We start from the raw sequence: 13,680 nt of genomic DNA, 5'->3' as shown, positions 1-13,680 counted from the left end.
ATTGGCCAAGTGCAACTGGGGAGAAAAAAAAGTTTCTTTAATGTTTATAACCTATTGGATTTAATTATCTTTGTATTTTGTTGTCAATCCCAGCATTCCTGCATATCTTATATGTTTATCCTACCTGTCGTTAATTGAGCCTTTAACTGGTGTCCATATGTCTGTCAGGGCTCTAAACAAGCCAATTCAACGTGGCCTGTTAGCAAAACTGTCAGTAAAAGGAAAAAGATATATATTGTTAGGTTTTCAAAGCAGTGTGTTGGTGTAAGTGGTGGCTGAGTGGTGAGTTCAGGTATTAACTGTGGGGCTACAGCAGCTTTCTTTCTGGACTGAAGTACTTTAAATTGAAGTGGGCCTTGGGGGCGTAGCTGAAGATGTATCCAGAATTTTAATGCTCTTTTTTTCAATTGTCTGGTATGAGGAAAGCTGCCCGGTTCCCGTGTACCATCCTCTCTCTCACTCACTCTATCATCATCTCTCTTTCACCTGTCAGCATACCGTATATCCACTTGGCTCGTTCTCGCAACTCACTCTCTCCCTCATCCACTTATCTTTTTGTCACCGTATATATCTTTCTTGAGCAAATTCCTCATTCACTCTCTCTCGCGCACTCACTCGCACACACATCAGAGCACGCACACTTATACACACCAACAAACACCACTTTCAAACATACACTGCTTTACACTGTATGAGTGATTTCTCTGCGTCGGCAGGGGTCTTCCCTTATCTCACACAAAGCTTCTAATTGTAAGATTTACGGCTAGCGTTTATACACACATGACATGACTGGGTCCTCTGTCTCGTCTCCTCCTCACGTAGGATGTCCTTATATCGTGAGCTCAAACAATTCTTTTTTATTTTTTTTATTTCCCCCCCAATTACACCACTCTTCCGAGCCATCCCGGTCGCTGCTCCACCCCCCTCTGCTGGCTGCAGACTACCACATGCCTCCTCCGATACATGTGGAGTCACCAGCTGCTTCTTTTCACCTGACCGTGAGAAGTTTCACCAGGGGGACGTAGCGCGTGCCCTGACTGACCAGAGGAGGCGCTAGTGCAGCGACCAGGACACATACCCACATCCGGCTTCCCATCCGCAGACATAGCCAATTGTGTCTGTAGGGACGCCCGACCAAGCCGGAGGTAACACAGGGATTCGATCCGGCGATCCCCGTGTTGGTAGGCAACGGACTAGACTGCTACACTACCCGGACGTCCAAACTCCAACATTTCTAACTTGATTGTTTTATTTATCTATTCATTTTGTTTTTTCATTTATTATTTCGGCTTGTGCCATATAGCTGTCCCACAGAGCTGCTCATTGATTTCATCCTCTGCACAAACTGAGAGATGCTCTCTTAGTTCTTGGTCGTCAATTTTAAACATGCTCTTACTGTTATTGGTTTAAAAAATAAACGTCACACTTCATATCTGCCCTGTACTAGTTGTGAGTATAGCCCTTGTGACTGGTTCACTCACCCCTGTAAAAACGTTTTAAAAACTTTTTTTAACACTATCTTTGCTTGGCAACGCTTCCTTAAATGTTACGAGGTCACGAGTCGGCAAATTGCCGATGCAACTTATTATCGACTACAGCTCACCTTCACACATGACCCCGACACGTAAAATTGAGGGAAGGTTTGTAGAGCGGGGCGATATGGACAGTATCAAATATCACGACATTTTTGACCGAATACCTCGTTATCGATATTTTGACGATATTGTAGAGATTAACTATTAGTGCGCTCACACAATGATATTCTTAATAAACACCCATTAGTAATGTGGATATGATGTCCAAACAGGTAAAGACAAACAGCTAGAACAGTCTTATACGTTCAGAAGACTGCCCGTCTTTACTGTGATGCAGCCTTTAAAACCAGGAAAAGACAACACTAATGTCATATTATAATATCCAAAATCCCAGGTGATATCTAGTCTTATATCATGATATCAATATAATATCAATATATATTTTCCAGCCCTAGTTTACGGGTTAGTCAGCGTGTCTGAATGAGGTTAAAGACACACTTAAGCACACAAACTCACTCTAACTATCTGTCTGCCATATGTGTTGCAGGAATGTGAGTTCAGCTGGCGAAGAGGCGAGGCGAAGGATGAGGGAATGTGACGGCTTGACAGACTCTCTCCTTTATGTCATCCAGACCTCTCTGGGCAGCAGTGAGATCGACAGCAAGGTGCGTGTGTGTGTGCGTGTGTTTGTATGTGTCCATTTCTCTGGGTCTGTTTGCATTTATGTACAAAATCATGTCTGAGCATATTTCCATGTTCTTTTCTTGGTCTATATTGTGTAAACTGTGATATTGACGCATGTTAGTTAGGAATATTAACTTTTATCCCCATCAGGTGGTAGCATGGAGGGAGTATTGCGTTTGGTCGCATGTGTGTTTGTGTGTGTATCTGTCCATGGCTAATCTCAGATACTACTGGACCTAACAACCTGAATTTTTTTTTTCAGTTCAGTTTTGACGGTATGATCAAGAACCTCTCATGGTTGCAGTGATTCAAAACCTTTCAAAAAAATGTGTTCTCGCTACCGCCGCTCCCTCTCTTCATTCACTATCTAGCTCGCTCAACCAACGCTGCTCAGTCTGGTTGACTCAGATCAGGCAGCAACATGATCAAAAGTTATTAAAAGAATGTTGATGATCCAAAAAATGCTAAAGTTATAAGGAAACAACTTCCTCCAGGTTGCAGCCAAAACAGGAAGTGTTGCATATTCTTGTCACTGCCCGATCTGACTCAACAATAGAAGTGAGTCACGCATGCATGACTGTAAATGGTTTACCCAGCTTTATTATATTATGAAAATAAAGACAGGGTTATACCAAAATGGGTGCATAGCAAAGCTTTTCTTTTTGGAAAGTTCAAGTTCATATTAGACTTGGTCACATTCGTGACAGGCAAAACGTTTTTATTAGGTAATATTAAAACCTTTTTTTTTCATACTTCCCATTAAATTGACTTGGGCGCCGTGTACAAGTCTTATAATGGCAGGAAAAAACACTGGTTTTTCTGTCCACGTGTGTGTGTATCTGTCCGCTGCTAATATACAAAGGAGAAGCCTCTTCTGAAATATAGTAGGCATGTGTTCTGTTTATTTCTGATGAAGCAGAGACTGATAAAGAGTAAGCACCGTCCTCTGAGATTTTAACTAACAAAATATGCTCCGAGTAAACCAAGACGCAGTGTGAATTACTGCAAGTAGGCCTACTACCATCAGAGTAAACTAATTAATAACAACAAGCAGCGCTGTTCGCCCCAGGAAGAACTGGGGCTTGATCCACAGATCTGGACATTCTGCATGGAGTTTGTGGATCAAATCACCTGCGTTGTTTTTATTGTGTTCACCCTTAAAGTAAACCTCTCTAGCGCAGTATAACTCGGTTTCTCTCGCCCATTAAACAGCAATTCACCCTCTCTCGCACAGTAACTCATCCTTTCTCACACGTTCATCCCCGTTTCCTCTTGCAATTTTCTCTCGAATTTTGTCCAGTTTGGTGCCTCACAGAAAATGTCAATTCACGGGAGACTGTTGGAATTGCTGGGATAGGTGGGATGTGTGTGTGTGTGTGTGTGTGTGTGTGTGTGTGTGTGTGTGTGTGCGCGCACGTGTTTATACCCCAGTGTCTGTGGGCTAGTCAATACTAAATAAACAGTGCTGTGGATGGCTGGCTTTTCAAGGTCTCCCTGTCTCCCTGTCTCTCTAAATGGCCGTCCTTAATCACTGTTTAACCACCCCCCTCTCTCCACCATCTGACTGCAGTCAACGTAGGGGCATGGCTGTCACCGCGGTAACAAAGATTGATTGGCAGGAGCAGCAACCAATGGTCACTGCTGCATTAGTGACGCGCTTCTGCAATCATCATCCTGCTCTCCTTCTATTTTCAGCCATTTCTTTTATTTCCTGTTTTCCCTGCCTGCCTTTTATCTGTTTCCTTTTGACTATTTGACTTTGGTGTCTGATTGTATCAGTAGTACCTTTATTTTCTTGTTATATATACACACACACACACACACACACACACACACATATATATATATATATATATATATATATATTCGTTGTTCTCGTTCTCATTTTTTTTCTGTCCCTGTTCTTACTTGTCTGTATTTCACCCTGCTTGTCTCAACCCTTACCTTTCTCTCTCTCTGTCTTGCTCTCTCCCCTCTCTCTCTCTCTGTTCCCCCCCCTCCTCCCTCTCTACTTGTGTTCTGAGGCTGATTTATTCTGTCAGTTGAGACATCATGGTAAAGGGCAACACTCAGACAACCAAAATGATAAAAGGCAATATAGGACAAAGGCTCCACCGTACATGCAGTGTTGAGATCAATTTTTAAAAATCAATAATTGTGAACATAGCCAAAGCGCTTCGCTAGATGGAAACCAGATAAAGGAGACTGTTTTTGTGGATTTTAAGAGACACAAACTGAAATTTCATGATTTATAATGAATTCTGCTCTTATACTGTATTTCTGAGTATAACAGTGCCTTTCAGTAGTTTTCTATAACATCTTAAAAACTATTGACCGACAAATGTGGCCACATTCATTCAGGTTGATATTTTTCTTATTGTTAATTCCTCCATCGTCTCACTCAGACCATAAAACATTTTACTGTCTCAATGCTCGAAAGGAATTTGAGGCCAAGTTAATGTGAAATTATGAAAAGAAAAGAAAAATGTCACAACAAATCGTAGATGCTATTTAACTTCTATAGTATTTTATTGTAGCATGAGAGTGGAATTTCAGACCTGACTGCAGGTCGCTCAACTGAGACATTGTTTTGTTGTCGCCTCACTGAAATACCAGCAAAGGCAGCGTCCTGGATTGTGCAATTACAGTCCTCGGCTGTTGTTGTGTAAGCCGACGGTCAGCCATAGAGGAGAGTGATGATTTGTCTTTGTTAATTTCCACTTAGTTGACTTTCACGATGACACCCCTCTCTGAATGATACTAAACATGCCCACATGTACACACCGACACACACACCCATCTAGTCAAAATACAAATGTACACACCCAGACACTTAAGCACTCCAAACATATACAGTATAACACACACACACACACACACACACACCCACACACACACACACACACACACACACACACACACACTTCTCTTTGTTGGCCCATGTACCTCCAAACTGGGTGCTTAATGGAGTGTGATACAGTGTGTTGGGCTGTCATTTTTCCTCATTTATCTGTGTTTCCTCCATTCTCATTTCAAAGTCAGAGCTAACAAAACATTGACTCCTATTGTAAGCTTACCTCTAATTTATCTCTTAAAATCCCCACCCTCGTGCATCCCTCTTTTACTCTTTGCATCCACAGCCTCTCTCTCTTTTTTCCGATCTCCGAGTCTCACTTCTTTGCTCTTACTGATGCAAGGTCATAAATGACAGTTGATAGAGTCTTTTTTGGGGGTGGGGGGGTGCTTTTACTCTGGTGTTACTCCGTTTTCTTAAAGAGTGACTAACCCCTTAGCATTTTAGAGAGTTTGCTGACATCTACAGGTTAAAAGCCATCACATTTAAAATCATTCGAGGCTGGTCTTGGCACTCTGTGATGTTAGCATAGCAGCGTAAAAACAGCTGCAGATAATAACATTAATAATGGCTCTGTTGGATGTAGGTGTACCAGCACTAACAGTTGTCAATAGTACTTGTCAGTGCTGGTTCTTTGGCACACCTACATCCAACAGAGCCATTATTAATGTTATTAACTGCAGCTGTGTTTATCCTGCTATGCTAACGTCACAGAGTACCAAGACCAGCCTGCCATGTTTTTAACCTTTGCATGGATTTTAACTTGTAGATGTCAGCAAACTCACTATAATGGTCTAGCGTTTAGTTACTCTCTAAGAATGATGTTTTTCCCGCTCTTTCTTGGTAACACTCTCTGTTCTTGCCCTCCGTCCTTTCTGTCCATACAGACTATTGAGAACTGTGTGTGCATCCTGAGGAACCTGTCTTACCGTCTGGCTGCAGAGACTTCGCACGGCCAACAGGGGGGGTTGGAGGAGTTGGACGGCCTGCTGTGTGATGCCACTGGCCGCGATGGCGAAAGCTCTGGCTGCTGGGGCAAGAAGAAGAAGAAAAAGAAGGGCGCCGACCAGGTGAAGACTAGGTGCTGGGTAGAGTGGTATGATATATGGAAACAGATGAGGCTGTTGGTCAATGGAACACAGACAGACAGGAAGACAGACATGGAGATGAAGGAAGAAACAAGAGTAATGGTGGAGTGATGGTGGAGCCATAGTGCCAATGTCTATATCCATATTCCATTTGCTCATTTTTAGGTCTAGACATGGTGTGCATGTGCCTAAAAAAGATTCAGAGAATCCAGAAACACCTGCATGGATTACACTTACACATATAGACACATTAGTGCAGCTGGAATCGCGCATATACACATACAAAAGAAAGACAGCCTTCTTCAAAGGCAGAAATGCTATTTGTTTATTGGGATGAGCCAACATTGCCTTTGACAGGGGCTCTAAGGGGACCCCTGTGGTAAATAATGAAGACAAGGGATCAAAATCATAGAACACAGAGTACTACAAGTACAGCGCTGAAAAGCACTGGCCTCGTTTATAATGCATTGATTGGGAGATGGAGCCCCGTGAGCCACATTCCTGCTCTTTTATCACTCATTGCTTTAGTTGCCATCCTAGTTTTTTCTTAGCTGAAAGCCGAGTTACACTGAAAGCTTCTTCTTTTTTCCGTCCTTCTCTCCTCCTTGCTCCCCTCCCTGCTTTCGGTGGTGTTAAGGTTGAGGTAGACTCCTCCCTATAGACCAGTCATCTTGTTCCCGCAAAACTGGAACACCCACCTGCATTGCCTGTGTAACTTCATCAAAAAGTGTGCGAGACTGAGAAGCGAAAGAGACCCAGGAGAGCGACGGGAATGCAAGCGGAGGCAGACACACACACACAAACGGGGTGGGAGAGATGGCAAGGCCAAAAGAAAACAGGAACAGAGCGATACACCGAAAGAGAAAGGGAGCCAAAGGGGAAAAAAAGGAGGAAGAGGGTAGGAAGAGATAATTCTGAGAAGCACCTAAAACAACAGAGAGGGAAAGATAGGGGAGGAGAGACAGAGTGAGGCACAACAAGAGAAAGGTAAAATAGAGAGAGCTTTATGCACAGAGAGATAAACAGATGCAGAAAGATTGCAGGAGGGAGATGGAGGAAAAAAGGGAGTGACAGATGGAGGAAACGAGAAACCCAAAAGGAGAGAAAAGAAAGATTGGCTGAAAAAAGAGAGTGGGGCAGAGGGAGAAAGATAGAGAGAGGATTAAAAAGAGAGCAATGTGGAGGCACACTGATATAGTAGGATGAGGTAGGACGCAAACACAATGTACCCTTCCCAGTCATTTTTTAGTCAGTCAGACTGAGCAAGATCTGAACACTGTTTACCACTACTGGAGTGTGCGCACACATGCGCGCGCACGCACGCACGCACGCACACACACACACACACACACACACACACAACACACACACACACAACACACACACACACACACAGAAAAAGGGGAGCACAGAAACTGGTTCGTTTTAGAACGGCATATCTAAAACATCTTCCCCAGCCTTCACACATTTCTGGCAGATATGTTTTGTCGAGCACTGTTTGTGTGCGTGTATGTGTGTGTGTGTGTTTGTTTGTGTGTTTGTTTTCTAGCTGCAGGCTGAGGTTATTGCCTCTGGATAAAAAGTCTTTAGGATCCTCCTACTGAGCAGAAACCCACTTCTTCACACTTGACTACGCTTTAAAACATTGACCCATAGTTGTGAATGTTATAATATGCTTGGCCTTACCTTATTTTGCTGTCTCTTTTCCCTCTTTCCTGCTCCACACAGTTACTTCCTGTGCATTTTTATATACAATTCAGAGAGATAAACCATGGTATAGGGCTAATGTATTCATGTTTGTGCTTATAGTATATGTACTGCCCAAATATAGACACACTTTGAGTACACTGAGAACATTTGAGGCACATGAGCATTTTACTACGACTAATTTTTAGCAAATATTAAATGCATAAATGAACATTATTTGTTCATGCATAGAGCATGCATCTAGCCCACACAGAGTAATGTACAGTGAGAGCAGGGTTAGGCATCAGTCTACTGTCCTAGTACGTCTGCATACCTCGGACCAGAGTGGGCCTTTCATTATATGATCAAAGAAGGCCGATGTCTATGTATAGCTGTAGACACACACACGTGCACACGTACAAACATGTACACACACAAACATGCACACACATGCACAAACATGTACACATATACACGCACACACACAAACATGTACACTCACAAACACAAACATGCACACACACACACACACACACACAAATATGTACACATGCACACACAAACATGCACACACACAAACATGTACACATGCAAACACACAAAATATGCACACACATACAAACGTACACACATACACAAACATGCATACACACAAATATGCACACACATACAAACGTACACACGCACAAACACATGCAAAAACATGCATACACATACAAACGTACACACATGCACAAACATGCATACACACAAATATGCACACACACACACACAAATATGTACACACATGCACACACACCCAAACGTACACATGCACACACACGCACACACACACATACACACCCTTCTCAAGAAAGACAGGGAGGGAGATGAGAGACGGCAGGGAAAAGAACACAGAGGGAAACAAACTGAGTGTGAAAGGGAGGTAGACAGAGAGAGCGAGAGAGAGAGGGTGACAAAGAGGGAAAACAGGATAGACAAAGAGAGAAAGAAAAGTATAGCAAAACTCTGGAGGGGAGAGAGAGAGAGAGAGAGAGAGAGAGAGAGAGAGAGAGAGAGAGAGAGAGAGAGAGAGAGAGAGAGAGAGAGAGAGAGAGAGAGAGAGAGAGAGAGAGAGAGAGAGAGAGAGAGAGAGAGAGAGAGAGAGAGAGAGAGAGAGAGAGAGAGAGAGAGATGGTATAAACAGGGGGGAGCCGTGTGTGGGCGCTCGCCTTGATTAGAATGGTGAGGGCACATCACCTTACAAAGAGGTTCACACATCAAGAGAGTTCCTCAGAAAAGAGGAGGATAAAGATGAAGACGAGGGAGCGAGAGTGCAGTGAAGCCTTCCTTAGGTGTATAGCTGAAAGCAGGAGGAGGACTGAAATGTTTTCATGCGTCTGTTCACCAACACACACTCACACATGAGCGTGTCTGCTGAATCCCAGGGCCACTGGAAGTCATTAAGTGTCTGATTTAAGAAGAAAAAAAGTCAGTCTGTTCTGTGTGGAGATCTCTGTTCTCTCACAGACTCACACAAGGTCACGAGCTAAAACGCACAAGCACGCACACCTTGCCAGACAAATACGTACAGACTCATCAATACGCACATTAAGTCAAAGTACACACGATGATGCATAGTCATGAGCATATATGCCTTTGAGGCTGTGATTTACATTTACCCTGTGTGTCAAGATTAGGATAATCCTAGTTCTGACAGTAAAGTTATCTATCATCACTCTGAAGGTCGGGTTTATGGTGGTGGTGGTGGTGGTGGTGATGATGATGATGATGATGACAGTGATAATGATGATGATAATGGAGAAGTTAATGATGATGTCAATGACTTATCCTCTCACTCCTTTCTTACCTTCCCTCCCTCTCTTGTTTCTTTTTTCTTCTCATCTTTGTCTCTCTCTCTGTCTTACTCTGTCTCTCGCTCTCTCTCTCTGTCTCTCTCGCTCCTACCCTACCTGCCCTTTCTTGCACACCATCTCCCTGAGTCTCTGAACCTCTCCGTTGCCTCTCTTCCCTCCCCCTCTTCTCATCTATCCCCTCCAAACCTCCCCCCGCCCCACCCTCCCCAGTGGGATGGCGTGGGCCCCTTCCCAGATACGGCGGATCCCCCCAAGGGGGTTCAGATGCTGTGGCACCCCACCATCGTCAAGCCCTACCTCACCCTTCTGTCCGAGTGCTCCAACCCCGACACCCTGGAGGGGGCAGCCGGAGCGCTGCAGAACCTGGCGGCAGGCAGCTGGAAGGTACTGACCATGTTCAAGCTCCTCCCATGCTCTTCACCCCACTTACTCCCTCAGAATAGAGTCAAGAAATGTGCTCATCATTTGTTTGTTTATTTGTTTGTCCTCAAGCTTGTCACATGGGAATGTTGTGAGTCCGGGAGTAATGATTTTAACCCAGGCAAGGTTTTGGGGGGGTTTGTGGACAATGGCACTATTGACAGCTTGTTAACAGTGAAGATTTAGTGATTCTCCACTAGGAGATCTCAGTATATTCTTGAGCTGGCTGAAAATTCATGAACTCTGTTGTTAATGTAAATATGAGTTTTACTTTTTTCCTCTATTGTTTTATAGTGACATTAAAGTAGAAGCAGGAGGAATGAATTCATTACAGATGGGTCTCCGTCCCCGGGTTGCAAGTGAGCGTAGACAACCCCCCGTAAAGTACAAAAACCAACAATGCAGATTGTTAGAACAGTTTAAACATACCGTAAGTAGGACAAAATGCAGGTGTGTGTGTGTGTGGTCTAAACATGTGTATATGTGAGCCTCTGTGTAATCACATGAAAACCTATGGGGCGTGTATGGGAGTAAGTGTGTGTGTGTGTGTGTGTGTGTGTGTGTGTGTGTGTGTGTGTGTGTGTGTGTGTGTGCGTGCGCGTGTTCACTAAGTGTAAGCGTATGCCTTTTGCGCCGGATACCTGGATGCCGACGACTGAATCCTATTTAAAAATCTCACAGCCTGAAGCAACAAACTGCAGTCAGACAGTTGAATGTCGATTTTTTTTTTTTGGGGGGAAATGCTGTGCCTCCACCTCAAGCAGACAGGATCCATTTCCACAGATGGATTAAGTCCAAAACACGGCTCAGAGTCTGCCTCGGTGTATTGAAAGTGATACGGTGACGCTGTGGCTGTTTTACAGTCAGGGATAGTCATTTTAAGTCGGCGCTTCTTAGCCCACACGCGTGGGCCGGTGTCGGATTGGGAAGGAGAGGAACAGAAGCAGCTCAGAGACGGGAGACAAAAGAATCCGAGGGCTATTGTTTTAAAAAAAATGGCGACACCATTCCTTGGTTTTTGTATGCATTATAGTTCAGTATAATGTATGCTCCATTATATAGCCAGGGTTCGACAGCTGACTGATGGAGGCCTGTGCAGAATACAAATGTAATATTGCATTGCTATCCTGTGTTGTTGTTGTTGTTGTTTTGCCATTGGTGGAAATAGCTTGGCCTTTGAGATTTGAGAGCAAGAGAGGGTGTGTGCAGGAGAGGATGACCTTGGGAATGACCTCGGATTCGGAAAGTCTTGCTAAGCATTTTGGCCACATAAAAGTTGTTAACAAAATGTTGCACCGGAGATGGGTCTTCACATGGGAGTGAGATTAGAGTTATGATTTTTTTTTATGTCTTTGAGCAAAATTCACTACCTCAAGACTTAATGATCACCATGTAGGGCAGATGCAGGCCTGTAATGCCAGTAGAGGAAGCCTCTTTTTAACAAAGAGGGTCAGGCATCGAGGCCAAAAGAGGGAAAGGCAAGTGAGTGCTCAGTTGCAGAGAAGGATCTCTCTCTACGGTCCTGTAAATGTGTGTGTGGGAGGCCTGCGTATCTGATTTTGTTTTGTCAAGTACCTCGGGTTGTTAGAGCTCTGCGCTGTGCAGGGGATGGGGGGAGAGAGAGAGGTGAAAGTGGAAGAACTGGGTTGATGGAAAGAGACAAGGGAGAAGGCAAAAAGTGGGGGCAGGTGTTTTCCAGGAAATCACATTTTCTGTTTCAAGGAAAAAGGCCTCTGTGTGTGTGTGTGTGTGTGTGTGTGTGTGTGTGTGTGTGTGTGTGTGTGTGTGTGTGTGTGTGTGTGTGTGTGTGTGTGTGTGTGCGTGTTTTCTCCTGGATCGCCACCTTGCCGTGGTGGAGAAGCTTGCGTGTACCAATGATCCCAAGAGCTATGCCGTCCAGAGCTCGGCTCCTGGTGGGGTCACCCAAGGTGGACAGGTCAAGGGGGAGGTTCCAGACGAAGCGCGATCCAACAAAGACCTCAACGGCAGAACTGGTGGAAGATGTCTCCAGGTCACAGCGCCAGTGAAGGTGCATGAAGGCTGAAACAGAAGGTGGTCCGCAGTCGTCTTGGTTCTCCATGCCATTGGACTCTGGCCACCCCCTGCCAAGGACCGTGTGGTGGCTGCAGGTGCACCAGCCTCTCCACATAAAAAGCTGTCACACACAGGCGTCCTCCCATTATGCGGCTCCAGGATCGGCCTCCACACCCACCTGAGCACCCAGAAGGACGGTCATACTCGACCCCAAGTGACCGCCGATGATGATGATGATGTATGTGTGTGTGTGTGTGTGTGTGTGCGCATGTATCAGGTTTTTCTATCCCGATGGGGACCTTATGGGCCCCCATAAGGAAAAGGGTCTATTTTAGTGTAAGGACTTGCGTTCAGGGTTAAGGTTAGAATTAGGTTAAGGTTAGGGTAAGGGTTAAGGTTAGGCATGTAGTTATGATGGTTAAGGTTAGGATTAAGGGCTAGGGAATTAATGGTCACTGAGCAGTCTCCACAAGCATAGGAAGACATGATGTGTGTGTGTGTGTGTGTGTGTGTGTGTGTGTTTATCCTGTTGTGTCTTACTCAAACAAGCCCCCCACCTCTGGCTCAGAGGACAATGCCTCTATCTGTGTGAGAGGAGGCTGTGTTGGCACACCGCAGCCATATGCAAGGCTTGTCTCACTGAACTCTTGGCTAAGACACAGCACACTTTTGCTCCAAGGGTGAACACATGCTGAAAGATTTATTTCCTCAAGTGATTACAAGCACCACAGTATATGCCCTTTCGGAAGACGGGCAAACGGCAAATCAGTAAAGATCCTCTAGGATGGACACTGTTGTAAGATCATTCTTTATTTTAAACAGGAACGAACTACTTTTTTTTTCCAGCAACACTGCTTTACATTCACACAGTAACCCGTTAGCCATCACACACAACCAGTCAGCAGCGCCGGAGCAGTTTATTGATAAAATGTCTTGTTCCACTGTGGCTGCTTGGCGATGATTGAAAGATAGTAGCTCTTAATCCTCAGACCTCTTCTCCTTGGCTCATACATTTCTCTATTATATCACTCGTGAGTCAGCAAGCTGTCCCACCCACTCTCATATCACCCCCGAATTTAGCTTTTTGTACTCCACATTTCCTATTCAGTTTAGTCACTAAGTCTCTTTTCCCTCTCAGCTATATGACATCTGTCTGTCTCTCTGGTGTCTGTCTGTCTGTCTGTCTCTCTCTCTTGTGTCTGTCTGTCTGGTGTCTGTCTGTCTGTCTGTCTGGTGTCTGTCTGTCTGTGCCTGTCTGTGTGTCTGCCTGTCTGTGTGTCTGCCTGTCTGGTGTCTGTGTGTCTGTCTGTCTGGTGTCTGTGTGTCTGCTTGTCTGTCTGTCTGTCTATCTGGTGTCTGTCTGTCTGTGCCTGTCTGTGTGTCTGCCTGTCTGTGTGTCTGCCTGTCTGGTGTCTGTGTGTCTGTCTGTCTGGTGTCTGTCTGTCTGTGCCTGTCTGTGTGTCTGCCTGTCTGTGTGTCTGCCTGTCTGGTGTCTGTGTGTCTGTCTGTCTGGTGTCTGTGTG

General features: G+C 44.7%; 1 protein-coding gene across 1 annotated transcript in view; it reads left to right on the top strand.

Moving 5' to 3' along the window:
• ctnnd2a (catenin (cadherin-associated protein), delta 2a) overlaps positions 1-13,680 on the top strand; it is a 315,513-nt gene that overhangs the window by 256,632 nt on the left and 45,201 nt on the right. The window contains exons 15-17 of the mRNA XM_056299200.1: positions 2,083-2,200; positions 5,961-6,143; positions 9,914-10,087. Coding sequence (XP_056155175.1) covers positions 2,083-2,200; positions 5,961-6,143; positions 9,914-10,087 — 475 coding nt within the window. The remainder of the gene's footprint in view (positions 1-2,082; positions 2,201-5,960; positions 6,144-9,913; positions 10,088-13,680) is intronic.

Source organism: Lampris incognitus, chromosome 19, assembly GCF_029633865.1.
Source record: "Lampris incognitus isolate fLamInc1 chromosome 19, fLamInc1.hap2, whole genome shotgun sequence".
Classification (NCBI taxonomy): Eukaryota; Metazoa; Chordata; class Actinopteri; order Lampriformes; family Lampridae; genus Lampris; species Lampris incognitus.
The sequence above is the reverse complement of the archived record's forward strand: the minus strand, read 5'-3'. Positions and strand labels throughout refer to the sequence as shown.